General features: G+C 52.0%; 11 protein-coding genes across 11 annotated transcripts; 6 read left to right on the forward strand and 5 right to left on the reverse strand.

Annotated features, from left to right (window-relative positions):
• Positions 1 to 117: 117 nt before the first annotated feature.
• Positions 118 to 1,822, forward strand: Asppvi_007567 (class I SAM-dependent methyltransferase; the record flags this gene model as incomplete). The annotated part of the gene is made up of 4 exons (XM_043303453.1): positions 118 to 267; positions 342 to 611; positions 674 to 875; positions 936 to 1,822. 4 exons carry the CDS (start codon positions 118 to 120, stop codon positions 1,820 to 1,822), a joined length of 1,509 nt encoding a protein of 502 aa, XP_043159388.1.
• Positions 1,823 to 2,173: 351 nt separating this feature from the next.
• Asppvi_007568 (phosphatase YCH1) lies at positions 2,174 to 2,661 on the reverse strand (the record flags this gene model as incomplete). The annotated part of the gene is made up of 2 exons (XM_043303454.1): positions 2,174 to 2,484; positions 2,547 to 2,661. 2 exons carry the CDS (start codon positions 2,659 to 2,661, stop codon positions 2,174 to 2,176), a joined length of 426 nt encoding a protein of 141 aa, XP_043159389.1.
• A 335-nt stretch (positions 2,662 to 2,996) lies between these two features.
• Asppvi_007569 (mitochondrial 37S ribosomal protein bS21m) lies at positions 2,997 to 3,653 on the forward strand (the record flags this gene model as incomplete). Its single annotated transcript, XM_043303455.1, has 1 exon — positions 2,997 to 3,653. One exon carries the CDS (start codon positions 2,997 to 2,999, stop codon positions 3,651 to 3,653), a length of 657 nt encoding a protein of 218 aa, XP_043159390.1.
• A 287-nt stretch (positions 3,654 to 3,940) lies between these two features.
• Asppvi_007570 (uncharacterized protein) lies at positions 3,941 to 5,299 on the reverse strand (the record flags this gene model as incomplete). The annotated part of the gene is made up of 3 exons (XM_043303456.1): positions 3,941 to 4,918; positions 5,041 to 5,056; positions 5,127 to 5,299. The coding sequence occupies 3 exons, from the start codon at positions 5,297 to 5,299 to the stop codon at positions 3,941 to 3,943; spliced, it is 1,167 nt and encodes a 388-aa protein (XP_043159391.1).
• Positions 5,300 to 5,749: 450 nt separating this feature from the next.
• On the reverse strand, positions 5,750 to 7,501 carry Asppvi_007571 (glucose-6-phosphate isomerase; the record flags this gene model as incomplete). The annotated part of the gene is made up of 2 exons (XM_043303457.1): positions 5,750 to 6,911; positions 7,002 to 7,501. The coding sequence occupies 2 exons, from the start codon at positions 7,499 to 7,501 to the stop codon at positions 5,750 to 5,752; spliced, it is 1,662 nt and encodes a 553-aa protein (XP_043159392.1).
• A 1,811-nt stretch (positions 7,502 to 9,312) lies between these two features.
• Asppvi_007572 (uncharacterized protein) lies at positions 9,313 to 11,039 on the forward strand (the record flags this gene model as incomplete). The annotated part of the gene is made up of 2 exons (XM_043303458.1): positions 9,313 to 9,740; positions 9,854 to 11,039. 2 exons carry the CDS (start codon positions 9,313 to 9,315, stop codon positions 11,037 to 11,039), a joined length of 1,614 nt encoding a protein of 537 aa, XP_043159393.1.
• Positions 11,040 to 13,197: 2,158 nt separating this feature from the next.
• Asppvi_007573 (uncharacterized protein) lies at positions 13,198 to 15,728 on the forward strand (the record flags this gene model as incomplete). Its single annotated transcript, XM_043303459.1, has 5 exons — positions 13,198 to 13,216; positions 13,278 to 13,337; positions 13,403 to 14,001; positions 14,056 to 15,576; positions 15,636 to 15,728. The coding sequence occupies 5 exons, from the start codon at positions 13,198 to 13,200 to the stop codon at positions 15,726 to 15,728; spliced, it is 2,292 nt and encodes a 763-aa protein (XP_043159394.1).
• Positions 15,729 to 16,683: 955 nt separating this feature from the next.
• On the forward strand, positions 16,684 to 18,232 carry Asppvi_007574 (mandelate racemase/muconate lactonizing enzyme family protein; the record flags this gene model as incomplete). Its single annotated transcript, XM_043303460.1, has 4 exons — positions 16,684 to 16,728; positions 16,791 to 16,895; positions 16,965 to 17,570; positions 17,633 to 18,232. 4 exons carry the CDS (start codon positions 16,684 to 16,686, stop codon positions 18,230 to 18,232), a joined length of 1,356 nt encoding a protein of 451 aa, XP_043159395.1.
• Positions 18,233 to 18,700: 468 nt separating this feature from the next.
• On the reverse strand, positions 18,701 to 19,649 carry tim21 (the record flags this gene model as incomplete). The annotated part of the gene is made up of 5 exons (XM_043303461.1): positions 18,701 to 18,786; positions 18,839 to 18,938; positions 18,989 to 19,043; positions 19,100 to 19,284; positions 19,362 to 19,649. The coding sequence occupies 5 exons, from the start codon at positions 19,647 to 19,649 to the stop codon at positions 18,701 to 18,703; spliced, it is 714 nt and encodes a 237-aa protein (XP_043159396.1).
• Positions 19,650 to 20,269: 620 nt separating this feature from the next.
• Positions 20,270 to 22,031, forward strand: Asppvi_007576 (ADP-ribosylation factor GTPase-activating protein; the record flags this gene model as incomplete). The annotated part of the gene is made up of 6 exons (XM_043303462.1): positions 20,270 to 20,335; positions 20,392 to 20,527; positions 20,591 to 20,774; positions 20,837 to 21,564; positions 21,623 to 21,937; positions 22,003 to 22,031. The coding sequence occupies 6 exons, from the start codon at positions 20,270 to 20,272 to the stop codon at positions 22,029 to 22,031; spliced, it is 1,458 nt and encodes a 485-aa protein (XP_043159397.1).
• A 528-nt stretch (positions 22,032 to 22,559) lies between these two features.
• Asppvi_007577 (folic acid synthesis protein) lies at positions 22,560 to 24,062 on the reverse strand (the record flags this gene model as incomplete). Its single annotated transcript, XM_043303463.1, has 3 exons — positions 22,560 to 23,541; positions 23,605 to 23,813; positions 23,865 to 24,062. The coding sequence occupies 3 exons, from the start codon at positions 24,060 to 24,062 to the stop codon at positions 22,560 to 22,562; spliced, it is 1,389 nt and encodes a 462-aa protein (XP_043159398.1).
• Between the last annotated feature and the right edge of the window lie 872 nt (positions 24,063 to 24,934).

The raw sequence follows: 24,934 nt of genomic DNA on the forward strand, positions 1-24,934 counted from the left end.
CCTTCTTAAACATATCTGATCATCATTGAACATCACCCGATGCGCACGGGTCGTTGACCTTATCGAATTGAAACGCCGTCCCCAAGCGCACGTGCTTGAGAAGACCGCACCCAAAAGATGAATAGTGCGACGAAGCGTGCTTTGACCCGACATGTTCGGACATATCAGTGTCGAAACCTACGGATCGGGTCGCACCGATGCTCCTCAACATTTGATCAAAGGCAGTGGTCTACACCGCTCGCGAAAACGCTAGCGAATGCGATTAAGGTATGTGGTCATACTCTTGCGTTCAGCTTTGCGAGATATTCTTGATTTATAGCTGACAAACTGCTTGATTCTAGGTCACAGGGCCTATCCCTATCGCGGCCTTTATGCGCCAAGTTCTCACATCTCCAGAGGGTGGCTATTACACGACTCGACCTGAGGGCGGCGGCGAAGTCTTTGGAAAGAAGGGAGATTTCGTAACCTCGCCTGAAATCTCACAAGTCTTCGGGGAGTTGGTGGGTATATGGACGATCACAGAATGGATGGCCCAAGGACGGAAACGCAGCGGGGTGCAGCTCATAGAGGTCGGGCCGGGAAAGGGAACACTGATGGACGACATGTTACGTGTGAGTTATTTCATCCTCGGCAGTCGGGTTGGAATGTCTCGCTGATAGAGCTTCACGGCTAGACGTTCAGGAACTTCAAGAGCTTCGCGTCGAGTCTCGAAGCTATCTATCTGGTTGAAGCTAGTCCGACGTTGAGAGAGGTCCAGAAACAGCGTCTTTGCGGTGATGCGGCTATGGAGGAGACGGATATCGGTCACAAGAGTACCAGCAAGTATTTCAATGTTCCGGTGATCTGGGTAGAGGATATCCGATTACTGCCTCATGGTAAGACCCGCATTGAGCCTCCAGACTATTGAAGGGCCAGTTACTGAGACGGTTATGCAGAGGAAGACAAAACGCCATTCATCTTTGCCCACGAATTCTTCGATGCACTTCCAATCCACGCTTTCGAGTCCATCCCCCCGGCGCCTGAGAACCAGTCCGAACAGAGCGAGATTATGACTCCTACTGGCCCTGCGAAGCTGCACCAACCCATGAAACCCGCTAATACTCCCCAGTGGCGCGAGATCATGGTTACATTGAATCCCAAAGCAGTCGAAGAGAATCTCGAAGGCGAGCCCGAATTCAAGCTGACACTAGCCAAGGCATCGACTCCGTCTTCTCTCGTGATCCCGGAGATCTCAGAGCGGTACCGAAAGCTCAAGTCTAAGCCAGGTTCTACGATCGAAGTCAGCCCGGAAAGCCGCATATATGCGTCCGACTTTGCTCGCCGCATTGGGGGTTCGACACAGGCGCCTCGGACTGCGGGCTCGCAGAATGCGGCCGCCGCGCAGCCGAAGCGGGTACCATCTGGAGCAGCGCTGATCATGGATTACGGAACGATGTCGACCATCCCTATCAATTCGCTCCGCGGGATCCAGCATCATCGGAATGTGCCAGCACTCTCAGCGCCAGGCCAAGTCGACGTGAGTGCTGATGTTGATTTCATGGCTCTTGCGGAGGCGGCCATTGAAGCTAGTGAGGGTGTTGAGGTTCACGGACCGGTAGAGCAAGGAGATTTCCTGCAGGTCATGGGCATCGCAGAGCGGATGCAGCAACTGCTCAAGGGAGTCCAGGATGAAGAGAAGCGCAAGACGCTCGAAAGTGGGTGGAAGAGATTGGTCGAGAGGGGCGGGGGCGGCATGGGAAAGCTCTACAAGTTCATGGCCATCATTCCGGAGAATGGTGGGAGAAGGAGACCCGTTGGATTCGGTGGGACTGTTCAGATGTAACAATTGCAGTAATACCTGCGATCTTTCTGCGTACTTATGAAGACAACTGTACGATAGATGTATATATAGAAGGGGTATCCACAAGCTCTTAGCGTTTATAGACAAGTGGTCGCGTTAGAAAGCTATATAAGCATTGCGCCATCGCGTTTGCAGCGTTAGAACCCGCCATGTCCCGAAACACCCGTCCAGCGTAGCGTGGAGCTGATTCTGAATCTCACAGGCAGAGAGACGTATACCCTCTATCCGGCCGCGGTAAACCGGACCCGAGTACTGCTCGCGAGGCTTCTAAAGATCGATGGAAAGCGGTGTATATCGCAATGGGATCGCTGTTACGAGACGACCGAGCGTGTCTCAATACTCCCTCCATATATCCTCGACGTACGCCTCTGTCAGCCGGGTGTCTTTACCATATTTCTCCTGCCACTGGACAAACCCGCCCTCGAGGACATAGACCTGTTGCTTCTTGCTCTCTTCAGGACCCAATGCTGCCTCTCGTTCTCGCGCGTAGCGGAGGGCGGCTGATGGGCCGCGCTGTTGGCTCAGAGCACAGTGAAATACAACCTTTTCTTTGTCTTTGAGCGTTCGGACCAGTTCCGGCATGCGATAGTCGAGTGTTGAGCTCGGAACCCAGGTGGAGGAATGAATATGCCCGCCAATGTGGTCTGCAAGAAGAGAAATCAATTGGAAAACAGCGGAAATATGTGTAGGTGGTCTCGCATCGTACCCGAATCTCTTACGTCGATGATGGCAAGCTTGCTGGGAGAACTGGTCGAGAGAAGCAGCTCGGAGAGAGCATCCCGAGTCATGCGGGGAAGTGTTGCTATTGTGATTGAGGACATGGTCTCGTTTATGGCAGTCGGAATACTGCAGGTTGTATTGTCGATACTGCGAGCTTCCCGGCGGTCTGAACGTCTTCTAGAGAAATCAGACTCTGGCTTGTCAATTGATGTTCTCCGATGTTGAGTCGTTTCGGCTGCGGAGCATCTATAGAAATGGCCAAGTCACGTGAGTGCAGATTTCCGTCTTGAGAACGTCCGCTAGATTTCCAGCGAGATACAGCTTCACGCCGAGCACTGGTCTTTATCTTCAAGAACCAACCATATTTTCCTTCTGAGATTAGCGTTTCTACTCATTCCTCTTCATACGTATCACCCAATTTTCCCATATTGCAAAGATGGAGGCACGATCCGTGACTCGATGCCTCCGCTTGAGGCCGACAACCTCGCTATACACCACACAACCCATCGTCTTCCGCGGACAGAATGCCCTCCGATACTTCTCAACATCCAATTCCCTCTTACAAACTCGTCCCACTAGCCAGGACCAGCCAGCCTCTACGACCCCCGCGTCAACCCAGGATCAATCCAAAGTCCAAACCAGCAGCACAGCATCCAACTCCAACTCCGCCGACTTCGATCGGATCCTCAACCAACTCAACTTCAACAACAGCAACCGCGATGCCACGGAAGGCGGCCAGCCCTCCCAGCAGTCCTTCGACCCGCTTTCCCTCTCGCGCGCAGTCGGCATGGCCCCCGAGACAGACAGCTACAAACAGCCGCTCCGCCGGGTGGAGCTGAAATTGGGGCCTACGCTGGGTCGCCAGGTGCACGTGGAGCCGGAGAAGGGGGTGGATCTGACGACGGCGCTGCGCGTGCTGCAGGGGAATATCACGACGAACAAGGTGCGGGCGCAGTGGCATGCACAGAAGTTCCATGTGCGGAGGGGCCAGATGCGGAAGAACATGAGGATGGAGCGGTGGCGGAAGTTGTTCAAGTTCTCGTTTAAGGAGACTGTGAACAAGATCCAGCGTATGAGGGCGCAGGGCTGGTAAGATGTGTTGAGTGATGGTTTTTCGACGAGGCTGGTGTACAGAGAGACGGTCTGCATCAGAGCTATGGACTGGGATGAGGGAGATTAAGTGGACTTTGCGAGCGAGAGAAAGTGCTCGCGAAAAGGACTTTCCTGTCATGTATAACTATTTTCTAAACTGTTTTTCTATTTGGTATATGTCCAGAAAACAATGGGTCCGGTTGATTGGTATTCAAGAAGTTCATTTTCGTCAGAATTAGATATAGACATGAGATATACAATCATCCGCATATATTCGTGTACAACACCTCAGTCCTTCTTCCCGTATCCCCCATATCCATAACCACCACCACCAGTAGCGACCACAGAGGGAGTGCTCGCAGGCGAGTAACCCCCGTACCCATTTGTTTTACCCCCATTGCCGTACGCGATTCCAACCGACCCTTTCCCACGAGGAGTAGAAGTGCCCAAAATCCCATCACCGCGCCATCCAGCCCGTCGGCGCGCCCCATTCCGCTCCCAGTACAACGCCACAACCGCCCCGACACTCGCAGCCAGCACGAAGAAGAAAAACCTGGAAAAGAACGACGCTACGCCAGACGATCCCTCCGAATCCGGGCCCCCGGCAGGCCACCAGATCCCCTTTCCGCCTTCAACCCAGCTAACATGGAAGGTGAACGTGAGCGGCTCGCCGCGAATGACCTTCGTGCCGTGGCCGGCCGTCCAGGGATCGCGCGCCGCCTCGGAAACAGCAACAGCCGCGCCGTCCTCATCAGCGTCCTTGTCCTTCGGAACAGGGCCGTCGAACTCGGGAATCGAGTAGGCAGTGCCGGCCACAACGTACCCCGGGCTCGCATGCTTGCCCTTCCGGTTACTTTTCTTGGTCTTGCTCGACGCGGAGGCTGAGGCGATATTGTGCACGAGGACGTTCATGTCTGTCCAGATGTGTAGATGGCTGCGCTGCAGAGTGCCCTGTAGAGCGAAGGTAAGGGGTGTGTATGCCGGTCCGCCATTGTCGAGGGGGGAGAGGTCGGTGTTTTCGCTCTTCTTGGTATCAGGGGATGGGTTTGCTTGCGCGGATGGGGCGAGGGGCGCGGTGGGTACGCGACAGGCTAGTGGTACATCCGAGTGGACGTAATATTCTAGGAGGTGGTAGAGCTCGTCGGGGAGCGAGCTGATGGTGCAATTGATTGTCTCTGTCACGCCGTAGCGGAGGGCAAGCGGGAGGAAGGTCTCATTGCAGGTTGGGAAGGGAACGTATTGCAGCTTGCCGAGATTGTCCGTGATCTGTACAGTAAGAGAGTTGTTAGCCAGTGGGCATATTGAAGGACTGCGTTGTAGAGACAGGTGTCTCAGTACAGGCATGCCCAGCAACAAGCAGCAGAGACCGCGGAAAGGGGAGGCGTTACATGTTCTCCAGAGTCACTAAACAGGCAATTAGCATGTTATATTCAACGCGACCGAATMTCCTTGAGCAACATCTAGGGTGACTTACATTGTCCGGTTCAAACAGGTCACGGGCATAGGCTGTCCATAGCTGTACACAGTCCTGCCACTGGCGACATCATTCTTCCCCGCGGCCGCGACCTGCGACAAAGCAACGATTATCAATGCATAATACCGTGCTAAGAATGGCATATATGAGGATTGTCTCTGGGAATAGAACATGTTAGAGGATTTGTTGACGCCAAAGAGGCGTCTTTGAGCTTCCCTCGTGGAATGATATTCGGAGTTTGCCAGAGTGGACTGTGTGGCTGCCGCGGGATCAACAAAAAGTTACCCCCAATTCGCCGAACGATCTCCCACGGTCAATGAACCTAATTCTACTCCGTAACGCCCATCGTGAATAGATAGTCGTGATATATTTCTTTGCGATTCATATTTGGTTCCATAGATATCTATAATCTTATCTGATTCCACACGTCTGGTTCTGTTGTTACAACCCCATATATACCCGAGACATCTGAAAAGTGTTCTACGAGATGGGCACTATCTTGGGTTGATGACTTGCATTTCAATTGTGTGCTATGGAAGAAAAAAAGCGATCACTCATGAGTCGTGAAGAATTACATTTTTGTAGTTTGGTTTGACTGGACCGGCCGATGTTTGCAGCAAGATTTAAGCCAGGTTGGCCTTCTTCTTGAAGGCCAGAAGCAAGCCGCTGGTGGAAGCGTCGTGGTCACCACCTGCTCCGGCTGTCTCCAGCTCCTTCTGGATCTTCTTGGCAAGGACCTTGCCCAATTCGACACCCCACTGGTCGAAGGAGTTGATGTTCCACACGGCACCCTCGGTGAAGGTGAGGTGCTCATAATAAGCAATCAGGGCACCGAGTGTGGAGGGAGTGATCTTCTGGGCGAGGATGGAGGTGGTTGGGCGGTTACCCAGGAATGTTTTGTGAGGCACCAGGTTGTCGGGGGCGCCTTCCGTCTTGACCTGCTCGGGAGTCTTTCCGACCATCAAGGCCTCGGACTGAGCGAGGAAGTTGGAGGCCAGCATGCGCTGGTGCTTGCCGCCCTCGACGGGGTTGTGCGACTCAGCAGCCATGATGAAATCCGAAGGAATAAGCTTGGTACCCTGGTGCAGCAGCTGGAAAAAGCTGTGCTGGGCGTTGGTGGCGGGCTCACCGAACAGAATGGGGCCGGTGGTGTACTTAACGTATTCTCCGGTGCGGGTGATAGCCTTGCCGTTACTCTCCATGGAGAGTTGCTGCAGGTAGGCGGGGAAGCGATGCAGGTACTGGTCGAAAGGTGCTACGAGGTGGGTCTGGGCGCCGAAGAAGTCGCTGTACCAGACGCTCAGCAGACCACCGAGAACGGGAATGTTCTTCTCGAGGGGAGTCTCGCGGAAGTGCTTATCCATGGCGTGAGCACCAGCCAGGAATTGGTGGAAATTGTCGAAGCCGATGTAGAGGGCAACAGAGAGACCAATGGCGCTCCACACGGAGTAGCGACCGCCGACCCAGGACGCAAAACCGAACATGTTCTTCTTGTCAATACCAAACTTGGTCACCTCCTCCTCGTTGGTGGAGAGAGCGACGAAGTGCTTAGCAATGTGGGCTTCATTCTTGGCAGATTCAAGGAACCACTTCTTCGCGGAGTTTGCATTGGTGGTGGTCTCTGCAGTGGTGAATGTCTTGGAAGCAATCAGGAAAAGAGTGGTCTCGGGGTCGGAGTGCTTGAGAGCTTCGGCAATGTGGGTCCCATCGATGTTGGAGACGAAATGAAGGGTCATGTCCTCGGCACCATAAGGCTTGAGCGCCTCAGTCACCATGACAGGGCCGCTATTGGGCGTGTTAGCAATCTTTCAGCCAAAGAATTGCGCCTGGGGATAGAAGCAGCGCAAACAAGTAAGGGGTAAGTAGCAAACTTACAGATCAGAACCACCGATACCGATGTTGATGATTGTGTTGATCTTCTTGCCTGTGTAACCCTTCCATTCGCCGCTTCTAACCTGCTCCGTGAACTCCTTCATGTGCTCAAGCACGGAGTTGACGTCCTCAACGACGCTCTTGCCGTTGACCTGCATGGGCTGGTTGGTGACATTGCGCAGAGCAACGTGGTAAACGGCACGGTCCTCGGTGAAGTTGATGGGCTCGCCCTTGAACATAGCATCGCGGAGTTCCTCAACGCCGGCTTCTCTGGCGAGCTTCACCAGGAGGGCAAGGGTCTCCTCAGTGAGGAAGTTCTTGGAGAAGTCGAAGAGGATCTCGGTGTTGTCAACCGGGTTGGCGAAGGTACGGCTGAACTTCTCGAAGCGCTGTGGGTCCTTCTCGAAGTATTCCTTGAGGACAATGTTGCGTCCGAGGGTGTTGTGGTGCTCCTGGAGCTCCTTCCAGGCACCGAGTTCTGTAGCCTGCGAAAAACCAGGCATTGCGACTACTGTGTAGTTTGAGTTGATCTGTAGTAGGAGAGCTCTTGCGTCAGTGCGGGGCAGGAGATGGAGGGGTATTAAGAAGGGAATGCAGCAGATACGGGAGTCGCGTGCAAACAAATAAATTCCGTACCTAAAAGGGGAGAGAGGTATGTGAGGAGTTCAGATTCTGTCTGAGGGTATAGATATATGGAGGAGAGAAAGCAAGTTGAAGAAATTCTAGAAGCGGGAAGTACGGGAGGGCGATGATGAAGGCCGGAAAAACAGCTGGCTTGCTTGGAACCCGGTAACGTAGCTATGGCTGTCCTAGTACTACCTAAGGTACCGGTAGCAAGGGAGTATGTCGTCAATCGGCCTGTTGGGGTCCGCTTGGAGGGGCTGACGTGGGGCAGACAAATGAAAGTTAACAGAGACCAGCGCTGAATTTATCCGACTATTACTAGATACTGACCAAGAGTGATGGAAGGATACATAATTTGGAAGATGATTATATATCTTTGAGTAATAAAGTCTATTATAGTTACTCCCTGATGTTTACTCAACAATTATCAGGAGGGTTTGACTGGTGTCGAATCTCCTATGATCATCTGGACACCCCCAAGCTGGAATTACAACTCCGCAGTAACCTTGTCTACGTTGCCTGGCCTTCTTGGTAATCTAGTGCGTTCTAGACTTGGAAAAGACGATAATAATAATAGTAATAATAATAAACAATGGCAGTAAAGCAAATAGGGGATGTTGATAAGGTCTATCCGGGTGACTTGAAGATTCTGCTGCTCCTCGGAATATGTGTTATTGATGGACGACTGTACTCCGACACCAGATTCCCTGAGCAACCCCCAGGCCATTTCTCGATACTCCAAAGGCCAAAGAGCCTCTGTGTTCCAGGTGCTGTACTGTCTGTCGGTGAGTCTAATGAGCATAATCGTCAAAGTTCTGACGTGGAGTCTACCTTGTCCATAGACTCCATAGCTAGCATCCTGATGATCCCCGTGGATTCCCTTCTGGCCGGTTAAATAGATATAGGACTACGGTACAGAGGAGAAGTCTAATTCAGACAGCTTAACGTCCATAACGGCGATTTCACTCTGCTTCTGTATTATTACTGATTCAATTGGACATCCTGATCACGCTTGACAGTTACTGGTCCTGTGGTTCTCCAGTCCATCTGCATGGTTGCGCTCCTGCTTCTCGTTTGTTAAGCTGGAGCTTGCGATTCATACATAGATACCAGGAAGCTTCTTCTGTTGATATCTTAGGCATGGATCAGCATCTTAAGTTGTGCTTCTGATGATAATATCCCATATGCAAGGGGAGATACATACTTGTTGTTGCGGGTGTATGGAAGTGTCTTGGCGGGGTGATCAAAGTATATCAATTCACTAGGTATAGAACATGTGTTCACAGAGCATGAGGGCGAATTTCAAGTTATAGAATAATCCTCAAAGGGTTCAAGTATCTTATTACGCCAGTTCTCGAGGCCGGACAGCAAAAGATTACAGTGTAGCTGCCCACAGGAGCTTTATGGAAGCTATGGGGGAGGAAATGGTACGAGCTGGAGATCAGGACGTTGAGGTTGCGTGTCCCATTGAGACAATCCCAGTCTTTGTCAGGGTATAGATAGTGACATATAATTAATTAACTACCTAGTAGTGAACTATTTACGATCTGGAACCCTAATAATGCTAGACATCCTGTCTCCCGTCCATCTCTCGTGTTTCTCGGTCTCTCCTCTCTCGACTAGACTCTATATCAATCTTTCTTCCTGTGGGCTGATTGTTTGGATATATCCAGTGACTCGTTCTATCAGAATGTCTGTCCAATCCCTCCCAGACGAGGTTCTCCTGCACATCCTTTCTTACCTTCCATCACATGCAGATGCAGCGGCGCTCTCTCTACAATGCCGCCGTTGGCATCGTCTTTGTGACATGATCACTCGGCGCAAATACCGTCGAGTAAAGCTACGAGGGACCTTAGATTTGGCTGTGGCCTTCAGAATTCTCCGGTCGATTCTCAAAACCCCTCAATATGGGCGGTACGTTCGCCATATAGAGCTGAACCGATCCCCATCGGTAGGTCATGGAATTGTGCAGTCATACACAGTGAAGCCCCCTCAGCGGTCCCTTCGACCAAAAGACCTGGAGCGCTTGACCGCGGCTATTCGGCGGGCTGGCTTTGAGTCTCCGCAAGAACAGGAGAAGATGCTCAACATCCTACTCCAAAATCCGGCCAGCATGGAGTATGATTCCCCCCTCTTCCCGCACCCTTCTTTGTTCTTCTACTATCTCATGATGCGGCTTTCACGTCCTCAGAGCAGTGACATCTAAAACACCCGAGCCTTACTGTAACTAGCCATCATGACCCGCGAACCCCGTTTCTCGCCCAGGCGTTGGCAGCGTTGCTGGTCAGCGTCTCGCCACTGTTGGAATCGCTGAATTTCTGCCCTGTCGGGAAGGAACCTTCGAGGCTGTCGAAACTGACTGCGCAAGCCAATGGGACCCCACTCCGAGAAACAGATTATTTCTTCAAGCATTTCCTAGACCGTGCGAATAGTAGCCCGCAGGAGACTATGCCATTCCTGCAATATCTTCGCAAGGTTCGATTCCTTGTCGATGCTAATACAAATATCTATCGCTGGTTCTATTACCAGCCCTATGACTTGTACGGCAGCCTGAACTTGGTGCGCCGGCTGCCCGGAGTGGAATCCATCCGGGTCGACGCCATTATGGGCACGGAGAGTGCTAGCGTGGAGCCCCCGCCTCAATCAGGGAATTATACCAAAATCACCATTCGAAACTCCAGTTTGGATTACCATCATCTGGTGCAGGCCATCGAGTCGGCTAAACGGCTGGAGGAGTTTACCTATGCAGTCGGTGGCCGAGGCTCGAGCGATGGCTCGTTGAGCATATTCAGTCCGGATCATGTCCTTAGGGCTCTCCTCCTGCACGGGCATTCGTTGCTGCATCTGGATTTGGATGTGGAGGCAGAAACTCCACTGGCCGAGACCTTCGACCCCGGCCTAGGACAAGCTTTCTTTGCCAGTGACGGCCCATCGGCCAGATCCCACCCCGTTTATCAACAGGAGTGGGCAGAAGAACTCCAGGAGCTCGAAGCGAAGGATGATCCAGTCGGTTGTCGATCGTCACCGTGCTCTCTTCGTGGGTTTACCGAACTAAAGAATCTGAGCCTCGGCATCCACCTCCTCTACTACCTGGCTCGAGGAATTGGCCACGACCAGGTGGAGGATGCATCATTTGCGATCGTGGATCATCTCCCACCAAGCCTCGAATCGCTCTGTATCTATGGGTACGAGAAGGATATGAAACCGCAGGTCAAGGGTCTTCCGGACGACGTGTTTGATAGGCAGTTGGAGAATCTGCTCGCCGAGAAGGACAAGAAATTGCCACGATTGACATACATCGAGGGGATTGATGAGTTAATCGAGAACGCAACCACGGTGAAGCAGCCGCAGACCAACGAGAATGATCTATGGGAGAGGGAGACGGATGATGAATGGACCGATCATGAGTATGGTTAGGTGTGCGTTGGGCTTTGCTCACGGATAACATGGCCAAGAGCAATATAGATGCTAGCGGTGCTGAGGGCATAAATCTTATGATGCCATCCATTCTAAGAGATTGCGCACATTCCAGAGCTTCCTCCATGCAAAGAATGCTTCAGTTCTTTCTCACTGTCATTGGGGTCTGTACCACAGTACTCTTCATGTAAGAGATTATTCCAGAGATGACTGTCCCCACTACTAACTGATGTTAGTATGTATAGCCTAAGATTTCTTTTTCCAAGCACCCCTTAACAGTCTATTGAATAAGGCAACACGCAAGAAGGATAGGGTCAAAATGATGGGTATACCATTGACATCAACTATGGCACTAGTCTTATAAAAGGTGTGCACCCTGCCTTTTGAGTCATGAGGAAAAGTCACCGACTCTTCGTGTAAGCCTGGCTTTTAAATGGTAAATTTTGGCGCAAAGAAACCCCCACTCCAGCTGATATAATATACATTGGCCTCAACCCATCAGAGTTACTGGTTCAACGATCAGCATCTCAGAAGGAGGAGGATGCATTTACAGAGCAACTACGACGCATTAGTGCTCAGGAGTAGGAAGATGAAGAGAGATGCGAAGAACAGTACTACAGTGAGGGGGAATTAATTAGCCTACACGAATATTATCAATCAATCTATGGCTGGCCATCCAACAGCAAGGGTCTCTGGGTTTATGAGTATAAATCACTCCCCGAGCTCCAACCGCGTGAGCTGCTGGATGCTTTGCATGATGTCCAGAATATGGATGAGCAATGTGCTATCCTGGAAAAATGGCAGGCGATGTTCTATAAGGATCTGAGTGACTATCCCCCTATTGCTGAGCTTTTCAAGGATTAAAAAAGACGCAAGCATGAAAGAAAGGAACTGTGATTGTGATTTTACAGTCTCCCCAACTCAAGTTATAAATTCTTCCTCTTCAGCCAGGAGAGGTAAATGCTTTTATCAATGGCCTGTATATTTTGCTGGATATGTTTTTTGCTTAGCTAATGGCACTCTGCTTTCTGGATCTTCTCAGCATAGGTGGCGCCTTTGTAGCATAGACAGCTTCATCCTTATTAACTACTAACACAGTGTCTGGGTATGCTGGTTTAGGGAACTGTGATGAGATGTGTTTATCCTGCTTGATCTTTAAGTCTGCTGATCCTCAGGACTCAGCGTATTATGCTCTACCAGCCTGTGTTTGAGTCTGCTTAATTGTTGGGATATTTGCCCGCATAATTGCTGCCCTAAATGCTTCACTGTTTAATAAATCATATCTTCATGCATCTTTCAACAATAACATTGTGCATGCATTTGATTTCTAAATTTAATTGTTTTTGGATATTATCCGTGTAAAATAGTATCCATATAATGTAAGAAAGCCTAATTCAGGTTTTGTTCTGAGGTAAAGTCTTACCTTATTCTGAAGTCTTAAGACTTAATCTATTATGCGAGAACAGAGTAATAGACATTATAGAGCTAGGAAGAGGCGCTGTGGTCTAAGACAGTGGTGGAAGCTTCAGGCTCAGATCGTGTAGTGTATGATCCCTAATATTTCAAGTCATGATCAACAGGCTGACATTTAATGCAAAGTCTGAATGTTACGTGCATCTACACAGCGAGTATAAGGAGATATTAGATATGAAGACTCAAGGCTTGTGTCCTAACAAATATTTGGTTTATCCAATACTTCAGAGTTAACTGCGATGCTTTAATTGTGAGGGCTCACAACCAGTCTCCATAATCATTAATAAGGGCAATAGGATTCACTTGATTTTTAAATCAGACAGGGTCTGGTTGTCTGTCACAATCTCTAGCCCGTCATTAATAACTTCAGGCTATTACTATACTAGCCAGCCTTCACAAGAAAGCCCAATGCCCAAAAAGGAAATGCACGGACCATACCGCCTTCACGACCGACTTTATCGCAAGTTTCTCTAAGCCGACTCCGACACTGATCGCAGCACTTGATCTACTCTTCAGACCTGCATTCTCAGCTATCATCTGCTGCAGGTGGCTCTTGCTCACTTGTTTTCTATTTAATCAAGTTTTTTTGTTCTTCCTTATCAAAACACATAGCTAGTTCTGCTGCTATTCGATATTTTCTACAGCTTCCCTACCCGTCGCTATCAGAGCGGCGAATCCGGCCGTGATGTACAATCCTTACCAAGGTATGTCCACTACGTGCAATTCTGATTTCTCAGTGTGCGAGGTGCTAACTCAGTTTTGTAGCTCCAGGTCTGTATGGCAGGCCGCCTGACTATGGAGCCTATGGAGCTCCTCCTGGCATGGGTCAGTATATGCTTTTCTTTCGTCGCGTCTCTTTCCGTCTCTTCCAGTGTACTGATACATCCTAGCTCCTCCTCCTGGGATGGCCGCTCCGGGGACCGCTCCTCCCCCGGGGATGCAGCAGGCAAACATATCGCAGCCCGGTCGACCTGCGGGATTCCCTCCTAACTTCCAACCTCCCCCCAATATGCCCAACATTAACTTCTCTGCACCTGTGATCCGACTTGGGACGTCCGGCCCTTCGAAATCAGCTACTCCGGACATGAGCAGGGAACGCGGTGGCGAGGCTCCGGGAAGGCGTGCGGGTTTGGGTTCAACGAATCTTGAGTCTCAACGCCAGAATGTACGAGATGCGATGATGCAACTGCAGCCTCCGACGAGGGAAGAGATCGTAAGGACCATCTTTGTTGGGGGTATTACCGAGGGCGCTGGCGGCGACGAGGGCATCGAGAAGATTTTGCGGTCCGCTGGGAACCTCAGGCGGTGGATCCGTGCTACGGATGCCGATGATAAGCCGTGCAAATTTGGCTTCGCAGAGTACGAGGACCCTGAAAGTCTCGGTACTGCTGTAGAAATACTAAAGGACGTGGAAGTGCCGGTCAAGAGACAAACGCCATCCGAGGAGGGTGACAAGAAGGAGCAGGAGGTGGAAAAGAGCACACTACTGGTTCGTATACAGCCCTACAGGTTCACTTTATGCATCTGACCATGTTGCGATTAGGTGGTTGTTGATGATAGTTCCCTGAGCTATCTGGAGCAGTACGAAAACTCCAGAGGCGAACAAGACCCGGCGGAGCGTCAGGCGCGGCTCGATGCTGCGCGTAGCAAACTCGCCAACGTTCTCTCCGAGCTTTCCCATCCCACCTCGCCCACCCGGAAAGAAGACGCCTCCGCCATCGACCGTGAAGGAGACACCGCAATGAAGGATGCTGAAGGCGCCGATGGCACCTCTGCTGAAGTTGTCACCATTCCAATTACGGTTGAAGACGAACTGGCCGACATTCCTCCTGAGATGAGGGAGAACGTCGCCAAGGAGATTGCAGCTTTCCGAGAGCGCAGCAACCGCAGAGATATTGAACGTTTGAAGCGAGAGGAGGAGATCGAATCCATGGAGCGAGCCCGAAATGCAGGCTCTCGCCTTAACCGCCTGGCTTCTCCGCCACCTACCGCTCCTAGTGGACCTGCTGCCGGGGCCAATGGTGTGCCCCTTGGCCCGCGAGACCGCGGTATGCCGAACGCACCTTCGGGGCCTAAGGGATTCGGCGTACAAATCCCCAAGGATTACCAGAAAGGCGTGTCGTTTGTCAACGGAGGCGCAATCAACGGCGCGACTGTGGTTTACACCGATAGAGATGACGAGGATACTGATGCAAGTGACGAGGAGCTGGAACGCCGACGTCAAGAAAAGAGAGAGGCTGAATTGGAGAAGCAGTTTCTTGACCAGGAAAGGCGATGGCTCAATCGCGAGCGGAGCAGGACTGCAGCTCTGGAGCGTGAGAAGAAGCGGGATAAGGAGGAGGAGGCCAAGGCGCAAGAAATTCGTGATGAGGCTGATCGGCGGTATCGGGAATGGAACGACGACGTCGAGGCCAGTCGCAAAGTTGATGACTATTATGCCGACCGGGGCGCATGGCTCCGGAGTCGTGCCGCCTTCCGTGCTCGTGAGATCAGCAACGACGAGGCTGACCGTGCGGCCGAAGAACGAGAGCGCGCTCGGTCTGCGCAGCAACGCGAGCAGGCACGTGGCATGGCGGACGACTTCCTCGCGCGCCAAGCTGAGGAGTTGGAGGCACGTACCCAGGCGCCCAGGGAGCCGCAGCGCTTCAAGCTTTCTCTTGGCGCTGCAGCCCAGAAGGCTCAAGCCGCCACCACCCGCCGGACCGTGGCCGAAGTGGAAGGACTGCTGGAGGACGAAGAAGAGCCCCAGGCGACCGCCAGACGACCCCTCATTCCCATCAAGTTCGACAGCGCTGCGGAAGCGGCCGGTCTCTCCGACGAGGAGCGGGCGCAAGCCGCTCGGCAGCTGGCKGCAGAAATCCCCACCGACAAGGAAGGATTATGGAAGTGGGATGTCAAGTGGGAGTTTGTGGATGAGACTGTTTTGCGAGAACAGCTCAAGCCTTTTGTTGAGAAGAAGATCGTGGAGTACCTCGGAGTGCAGGAGCAGATGTTGGTGGACGTGGTGGAAGAGCATGTCCGGAAACACGGACAACCTCAGGAGCTTGTGGAACAGCTGGAGGAGGTGAGATTCCCCGATACGAATTATGATCCCACAGCAGAAGCTAACCCGATTGTCTACAGGCACTCGACGAAGAGGCGGAGGTACTGGTCCGCAAGTTGTGGCGAATGATTATTTTCTTCTCGGAAAGCGAAAAGAGAGGTCTTTCAGCATGATTGATACTGTATCTGATAGGGAGGAGATTCGATAGGGCTAGCAGTATTTGGGCTGATAGGTGCTTCTAATTTGATATCCACCTCGACATGGGGTACAGTCCTTCTGAATAGCTCTTGGGTCCCCTTACTGCCCATCCCTCATCTCCATATTTGAAACTCACTCAACTTAAGCCTGGCTTGAGATATCTTTATGCTCTCACGCATGTAGTCACCTCGTTAGTGCTCCAACGTCGCATTGGAAAAGCTACGCCAATCACATTTCTTACTCGTCTTTCATCTGTCTGATACCGTAGTTTAATCGTATCCCTCAGGTGATCCGAAACTGAAACCGCAGAAATTGCCAACAGACTCGTGACCTTGTAGATACTATCTACGTAGGTACAAGCTTACTGTATTCAGGAACCGTTTCATCGTCCTATACAGAAAATAAAATACGCGGAGGCGGCCCGATGGTCATGGGCAATTATATCATTGGCGGATAAACACAGACCACAGCTTAGGACAATTCCTCCGCCAATGGCACTGCAGTCCCACGCACCCCGGAGCAATCCAGACGCAGCAGACAGTGTAATTGTTCCGCAGTGCAGTTATGGATTGCTTGATTTAGCCTGAGGGGGGACCGCCGAGGGCCGTATATCTGGCGTGTCTGCCCCCATGTCTTGGAGGGGTAATTAAGAATCTTTTCTCTTGTTCTTGCTCTCTCTCTGCCTCTTTCTCTCTCTCTCAATCTCTCGCAGCCGGGATTGAGATCTCTTTGGTTCCTTGAGGTATACCGAGTGACTTTGGTGTACTGAATTGGTTATATTGTTATCCCCCCGCATTTCAGAGGTCAGTTTTGTCGCGGCGTCGTTTGCTCAATTGCCATGCGCGTGACGAGGTGAAGTCGCTGGTTGATTTGGGATTGACGTTGAACTTCCTCTAGACTACTTTCTAACGCGAGTGTTGAGCCGACGTCATGGTTAAGATCACTGGCTTCAGCACCCGGGATGTGAGGTTTCCTGTAAGTTGCGCCGCCCCATATGGACAGACCCCGTGTCAATTGGCTAAGAAAGAGTGAATTAGACCTCCCTCGACAAGACTGGCTCCGATGCCATGAACGCTGCGGGTGATTACTCGGCGGCGTACTGTATCATCAACACAGACTCGTCATACGCTGGTCATGGCATGGTACGCATCAAGCCCGTGGTGTTTCTACAAACTACGAGCAGAGAAAGAAGCTAATTGAGACCGCGACAGACCTTCACCATTGGCCGTGGAAACGAGATCGTCTGCGCTGCCATCACCCTTCTGGCTCCCCTGGTGGTCGGCAAGGACCTCGACGAGCTGACCGCCGACTGGGGCAAGACATGGCGCTATCTGGTATCCGACAGCCAGCTGCGCTGGATCGGACCCGAGAAGGGTGTTATCCACCTTGCCCTGGGAGCCGTGGTCAACGCTCTCTGGGATCTGTGGGCCAAGACTCTCAACAAGCCCGTCTGGCGCATTGTCGCGGACATGACTCCCGAGGAGTTTGTCCGCTGCATTGACTTCCGCTACATCACAGATGCCATCACCCCCGAGGAGGCCATTGCTCTCCTTAAGGAGGTCGAGCCCACCAAGCAGGAGCGTATCAAGGAGGCCGAGCAGAGCCGGGCCGTGCCCGCCTACACCACCAGTGCCGGGTGGCTCGGTTACAGCGAGGATAAGCTGCGCGCGTTGCTGAAGGACAGTGTCGCCCAAGGCTACAAGCACTTCAAGCTCAAGGTCGGCGCCAACGTAGAGGAGGACCGTCGCAGATTGGCCATCGCTCGTGAGGCGATTGGTTACGACCGGGGTAACATCCTGATGGTCGATGCCAACCAGGTACGAACCCGCACTTCCTTTTCCGGATTTAATCCACTGAACTAACGCTTCCCTTTCTCCAGGTCTGGTCCGTCCCCGAAGCCATCGAATGGATGCACCAACTTGCCGAGTTCAAGCCCTGGTTCATCGAAGAGCCCACCTCCCCCGATGACATCCTCGGCCACGCCGCCATCAAGAAGGCCCTCGAGAACACCCCGTACGGCACCATCGGTGTCGCCACCGGCGAGATGTGCCAGAACCGCGTCGTCTTCAAGCAGCTCCTGCAGGCGGGAGCGCTGACCGTCCTCCAGGCCGACGCCTGCCGTGTCGGCGGTGTCAACGAGGTCCTGGCCATCCTGCTGCTGGCCCGCAAGTTCGGCGTCCCCATCGTCCCTCACTCCGGTGGTGTCGGTCTGCCCGAGTACACCCAGCATCTGAGCACCATCGACTACGTCGTCGTCAGCGGCAAGAAGAGCGTGCTGGAGTATGTAGACCACTTGCACGAGCACTTTGTGCACCCTTCTAGCGTCAAGGATGGATACTATGTCACTCCCATGGAGCCTGGATATAGTGTGGAGATGAAGCCCGAGAGCATGGATGCGTTTGCTTTCCCCGGCGAGGAGGGCAAGAGTTGGTGGCGGACAGAAGCTGCCAAGACTATCTTGGAAGGTCCTCGGATATAGGCTGCTGAAAGAGAAAAATATTATAGATTATGTGTTATGAGAGATAATGTGTTGTTATTCGAATGCGAGTATGAATGTTTCAATGCATGCTTCAGGATTTCCACTGTATTGCATGTGGTCTCGTAAATTGAGCGCTTTAGAAGGCCCGAGACGCGACTGCCCTTCCCATGCGTCAAATATCTATAATACAAGTTTTATACATGAACCAAATGTTTGGTCTTTAAGCTGGTGTTCAGTGTGAGCACTGATCGTGGTTCAAACCGACTTTGGTCTAAGAGAAACCTGGTCGGTTCGGGAGGAGCAGAACCATTTGAGCCCTAGCAGATAGCTAGTAACGTCCATTCATGACGGTTCCGGCGGTCTAAGCTCCCATGTACGGCCGTAATGGAGTCATGGGGCCATTCGTTGGCCGATCAGACGTATGCTGACCGGAAGGACACAATCGCATAGGCGCAATTTCATGAGCAGCTATCGCCACTGAATGCCAAAGATCTTCAGCGCCTTGGCAACGCCGGGCTTTTCTTGGGCTTGCTCTAGGATGATCCGCGAATGTCCTTGAAGAAAGTCAATACGACAAAGGTCTTGGAACACATCGGGACGACCAACCTTTGACATCCAACGCGAGAAGCAGATACTCCCATTCGTCCTTGTCCAAGGGTTTCATCATATGCACAATCACGATTCCGGAGTTGAGAGGTCCTTCAACCTAAAAGGGATTAGCATTTCTCCAGTGTATCGAAGGTGAGACAAAAGTACGTGAAAATGCATCTTCATGTGCTCGCGACCCTGCCGATCCTTGAAGGTTGAAGTCCTGAGCCGTTATCATCAGTTTCCGAGGTCAAAAGAGCGCAACGGCGACATTCTTACGCAATAGGTCTATTCCGCTCCCATCGGCTCCCGGTGCTCTCCCCGTACGCCTTGATCTCTCTTCGATCTCCTAGTAGATCCGTGCACCGCGTATCGTCCTTGATGCGTTGGACAGCCTTCTCGAACTGCCATGTCCTGCTGTTGGGCGAAAAGACCTCTGTATAGAGCAGGTAGAAAACTCCACCCTAGCTGCTGTCAGACCAGTTGGCTACCACTGGAGATTCTCCATGAGCGGAGGGACCAGGGCCGAATATCATCTCACCGTCAAAACCGCCCCGGCTATTATGACGAGAAAGTTGATCGACTGCTGCGTCGCCCGCGCAACCTTTTCCCTCCCATTCAGTTCTCCCCACTCATATCGCCCATCATCGGATAGTACTGTGACATTTCTCCGCCTCGGGGTCGCCTTGGGACCTGAACCCCCGCCGAGATCGCTATGTGTTGCGTAAAACCGTGTCAAAGTCGTCATGCGGGGAAACGCTGGGCGCAGTAGGAGGGCGGCCGAGGCCTTAGGGATTGAAGTACTTGGGAGGAGATGATGGCTCATCATGACTGTGTATCGGGGAGTGGGTGACTATTCATCAGAATACACGGTCCCAGTTCAACGTCAAAGTCCGAAATTGTATTATCATCTGCTCGAATCCGGCAAATCCATCCAAGTATTGCACGCGATGATCGAAACTCGGCCATGTGGGGACGGGCCCTGGATTGCAGTGGGTCACGTGGGAAGTCTTGTTCCGACATCTGTTCGAAACTTTCAGGAACGGGTTTGTGCTGTAATTGCAATACAAGTTGGACTACCTGAATTGTTTACATGACTACAGCTTCTGGCCTCGATTTCATCTTGGAGAGAGTTGATAAGTACTTGGTAGACTGTATGACCTTGGGCTATTCATTCTTCATGTCCTATTGTGTTCAATTTTGTGTTAAACCCCTTTGTTTGTTGCAGCTCTCGCCAAAATCTCATCTCGTCGCCCAAAGTGGCAACTCGTTCGAGAAGCTGAAAATTACTTGGTTGCCGTGCAAATCGTCAAAGGAGACGCTCCGACCACGTTCGCCGCATTTTGGATCTCTCCCTCTCCTTCGGACATCTGGACTTTCCGTTCAACTCGCTCGAGGCACGCTTCCTCTCGGCTTCATTCCTACATTTTGATTTAGACTGCAGTCACAATGAGTGCTACAAAAGCGCAGTCTCAAAAGATTTTTGAGAAGCTCAAGTTGAAGCCCGCAAACAAGGTGTGTATTGCCCCTCCTTAACTCGCCTATTGCCATGCTAATCTGCGTCTTAATAGATATGCTTCGACTGCGGCTCCAAGAACCCGACATGGTCGTCAGTGCCTTTCGGTATCTACTTGTGTCTTGACTGCTCAGCCCATCACCGCAATCTTGGTGTCCATATCTCGTTTGTTCGTTCCACGAACCTCGACCGTATGCAACCCCTCCTGCCACCGCCTCTATCTCCTGTCTTGAGGACTAACTAGTTGTATACAGAATGGCAATGGGAGCAGCTTCGGATTATGAAGGTCGGCGGAAACGAATCAGCCACTAAGTATTTCCAATCGCATGGAGGATCCGCGGCTTTAGCTAGCAAGGACGTCAAGGTCAAATACACCTGCAACGCTGCTGTCAAGTACAAGGAGGAGTTGAAAAGACGGGCTGCGCAGGATGCTCAACAGTTCGTCATTCACTGATTCTCGACTCTATCAGACACAAAGACGCTGATTTGGTCTCATTCAGATACCCCGAGGAGGTTGTGATCACGGACGTTCCCGCTGGCACTGCTTCGGACGGATCGAGTACCCCTGCGGGTGACGCGGACGACGATTTCTTTTCTTCATGGGATAAGCCTTCTATTAAGCGACCCAGCAACCCACCTTCGCGCACAGGTACCCCACCAGTGGTGAGCCGGACTGCATCACCCTTCCTGAACGCCGGTGCCAATGGCAATGGTGCTCGCTCGAAATCGCCTCTTTCAGCATCGGACAAGGAGGCTACTTCGCCTGCTCCGACCGCTATCCGAGCAAGCGCTTCTGTCCGGAAGGCTTCGTCTACAACTACCGCGAAGAAGGGCAGTGTTCTAGGCGCCAAGAAAGCGCCTAAGCTGGGTGCTAAGAAGATTGGCGGAGCAGAAGCTATCGATTTTGAGGAGGCAGAGCGAAAGGCCAAAGAGGAGGCAGAGCGCATTGAGAAACTCGGATACGACGCCGAAGCAGAACAAGCCGAGGCCGATGCCAAAGCCAAGACTTCCACTGCTGCCACCGCTATCGCTTCTCCCACTCCAATCAGCCCAAGAGCAGGTGGCTTCGGGTCCGCGAGCAAATCTCATGAACGAAGCGCCAGTGAAGTGGAGCGCCTCGGAATGGGTATGGGAAGACTGGGATTCGGCCAGACTGTTGGCGCAAAGCCTGCTGCTCCCAAGAAGCTGGGATTCGGCTCTGTTGCTCCTGTCAGGAGCGCTGAAGATGGTTCGTTCTATTTCCGTGATCTCTGGACCAGGTCAATTGTATTCTAACCAAGCATCAGAGGAGGAACTTGAGCGCACTAGATCCAGGTTCGGTAGTCAGAAGGGTATCTCGTCGGACGAGTTCTTCGGACGGGATCGCTTCGACCCTAATGCGCAGGCTGAAGCTAAAGAGCGACTCCGCCAGTTTGACGGGGCAACCGCCATCTCAAGCAATGCTTACTTTGGTCGTCCGGAAGATGATTTGACTGGTGATGACACTTACGGCGATCTTGAGAGTGCAGCCAAGGATTTCGTACGCCGTTTCGGTATCACGGCTGGTGATGATCTCGAAAACTTGACACAGCTTGTAGGTGAAGGTGCTGTTAAATTGCAGGGTAAGTATCCTTGTTTTGGACTCTMGGCTTTTAGGATCCCGTCCTCTGACTAACGGCTCAAACAGGAGCTATCCGCAGCTATCTCAACAGCTAGATGCTATAATTCGATTTGTCGATGTTTCATTCTCGTCAGTAAAAGCAAGCTGCGCACCATGCTTGTTTATACTTCATTCCCAGCAAGCCTTTTTGTTCATTCAAATAGTGTCCTCCCCATAGTATCTATTCACTCATCAATATATCCTTCTTTAGATTGTCAAAATCATCCCCGGTGCAAGCACCCTGAATTCTGAGAAACCTATCTGCTCTCAGACTTGTCTTCTGATCATAACCCTAGCGATGGTGTTGGGTTCTTCTATGTCGAACAGCCTCTTCATGAATTAGATAATCTTGTCGAGGCTTAGATCTGTCTATGTCTTGGGCTAAAATAGAACTTGGATATGACCAAGTCTGATAGAGACTAAAGCCTGATACGGCCTGGCATCGTTACAGCACGTGTCATCGACTGAGTTACTTCTTCCCGTCCAGTAGCATGTACAAAGTGTACTATTCTGAAATAGCGGTCTATTTACTTTTTTCACAAGGCAGCTGAACACTCATAAACTGCTCATGAAACTGCTCAATATTATACACGGTATATAGCATCAGCCACCTTGGCAACCTGCCACATCTCCCTGACATCGTGCACGCGCACGATATCCGCTCCCCCGGCAATGCTGGCGGTGACAGTAGCCGCGGTGCCCCAAGTGCGCTCGCTCGCCTTCTCCACGCCCGTGAGCCGACCAATGAATCTCTTTCGGCTGGGGCCCATCAACCAGGGGAAGTACTCTAGCCCTTCGATACCGGTGCGGAACTGCTGCAGATCGCGCAGGATGGCCAGATCATGGGGCATATTCTTGGCGAAGCCGAGGCCCGGGTCGAGAATGATGCGCCAGCGCCGGATGCCGGCTGCTTCGGCGGCGGCGACGCGCGCGCGGAGCTCGGCGCCGACGTCCTGGACGATGCCGTTCGGGTAGTCTGTTAGCTTGGTCATTGTGGAGGGGGTGCCGCGCATGTGCATCAGGATGACGGCTTTGCCGGTGCGGGCCATGGTGGGGAGCATCTCCGGGTCGAGGGTGCCGGCGGAGACGTCGTTGATGATGTCTGCGCCGGCGGCGCAGGCCTCCTCGGCCACTTTGGCGCGGTAGGTGTCGATGCTGATGGCGACGTTGTTGGCTTCGGGGATCGAGGTGCGGATGTGTCGTATTATCGGGATGACTCGGGCTAGCTCTTCGGCCTCGCCGACTGGGGTTGACCCCGGGCGGGTACTCTCGCCGCCGATGTCGATGATGGTTGCGCCGGCTTTGATGAAGCTGCAGACAGTCTCGGTGAGGGCGCGGAGGTCCAGCGAGAAATGCTTGCCGCCGTCGGAGAAAGAATCAGGGGTCACGTTGAGGATGGCCATGATGTGAGTTGGACGTTTGGGGTCTGTAGAGCGCAGTGGTGGAAAATGCGGGGATATGTGAGTGGTGGCCACTGGCACTGGTTCTGGAGGCGGAAGTGACTTCAAGTAGGATAGATAGCTCTTATTCCGGCCGGAAATAGGTGGTAATTCATGAGGAATAAGCCTATTCGTTGTCCATGAGTCTTGGATGCTGTGGCAAGCTGTGTTCGTTCGTCGCAATACTCACTGGCAAAGGGGTCGGAGGACAAAATCCCGTTCCAGCATCAACTTGTGCGGGATATTGAGGCGCTCGTGGCAGAACACTTCTTGATCGTAGAGTAGAATATCCAGATCAATGGACCGCGGGCCTTTATCAATAATTTTCTTTCGCCCTAGAGCCAGCTCAATTGATTGTAGTGTGTCCAACAATTCGAGAGGCCCCAAGCTGGTTTCCACCTGTCAAAGACAGTCAATAGATGGCCCCAACGCATGCTTGGATTAACTGACCTCACAGACGCCATTCATGAAAGGGTCTTGATCAAGAACATACATCGGCGCAGTCTCAAAAAGGGAGCTCGTTCTCCTGACCCTGATATGAGCCCTTTCCATCTCCTTGCAAGCTTTTTCAATCATTTCAACCCGCTCACCCACATTGCTCCCGAGGGCAATGTAGGCCCGGTGCATAGGAGGACTATCTGGGTTCATCCCGGCGTTAAATGCATTCCTATGAGCGGTAGAGAAACTTCGGTGTTGAGACGCCAGTTTTAAAGACACATTCTTGATGTTCTCGGGTTTCAAGTTAGGCAAGATTCGCTTATGAAGATAGCTAGGTGTCGGCAGCCCTAGAAAACGGATATTAGCCTCAAAAGCTACACCGGAAGGACCAGAGGCCGCAAAGGACTCCCAGTCACAATACTGAGTGAGCGTGGACAGTTCACGGCCTTATATCTCTCAGATACATACTTGAATTGGAAGAAAATTGAAATCTATGGTTTAGGAAGTTAGACTATATTGGTACAGCATAATAAATACTCGGAGGAAACAGAAAACCTGCCTCTGCGTCTGACTGTGATGGTATCTTATGCGGCCTGGCATACAAACTTTCCCCGATGATTCATTCGATGTTTGTGGTAGACTGCACAGCAACAGGCGCACACCGGAAGACTGCCGCAGAGATGAGCTACAAGCAGCGGACCTTAGCGATACAGCATTAGAATGCCAGCTAAGAGCCGAGCAATGTCTCATGGTGTCTGGCCAAAACACCACAAGATGCCGCTGCGTTACGATGCTCGAGTACCTGAAGAATCATACGTCACGAACGGTGAAATCGCAACTGCTCAGCTTCAGAAAGTCACGTGAAAGCTGTCCGGATTCGCCTGAAGCCGTAATGCCTGAAATATAAGGCATGATGAGTACACACGGTGTCAACCCCACCCACTTAGTCAGCGGCAGGCTTGGCTTCGGCATTAGAGCGCATATGCTCGGGCACAGAGAGAGGAGACAGGGCGTCCTGTTCAGCCGAGGCTCGTGCTGGTCATGCTATGCTTCTCCTCTCCTCGGTTCCCCGGCTTAGCCTT

This window comes from Aspergillus pseudoviridinutans (assembly GCF_018340605.1).
Source record: "Aspergillus pseudoviridinutans IFM 55266 DNA, scaffold_5, whole genome shotgun sequence".
NCBI lineage: Eukaryota > Fungi > Ascomycota > Eurotiomycetes > Eurotiales > Aspergillaceae > Aspergillus > Aspergillus pseudoviridinutans.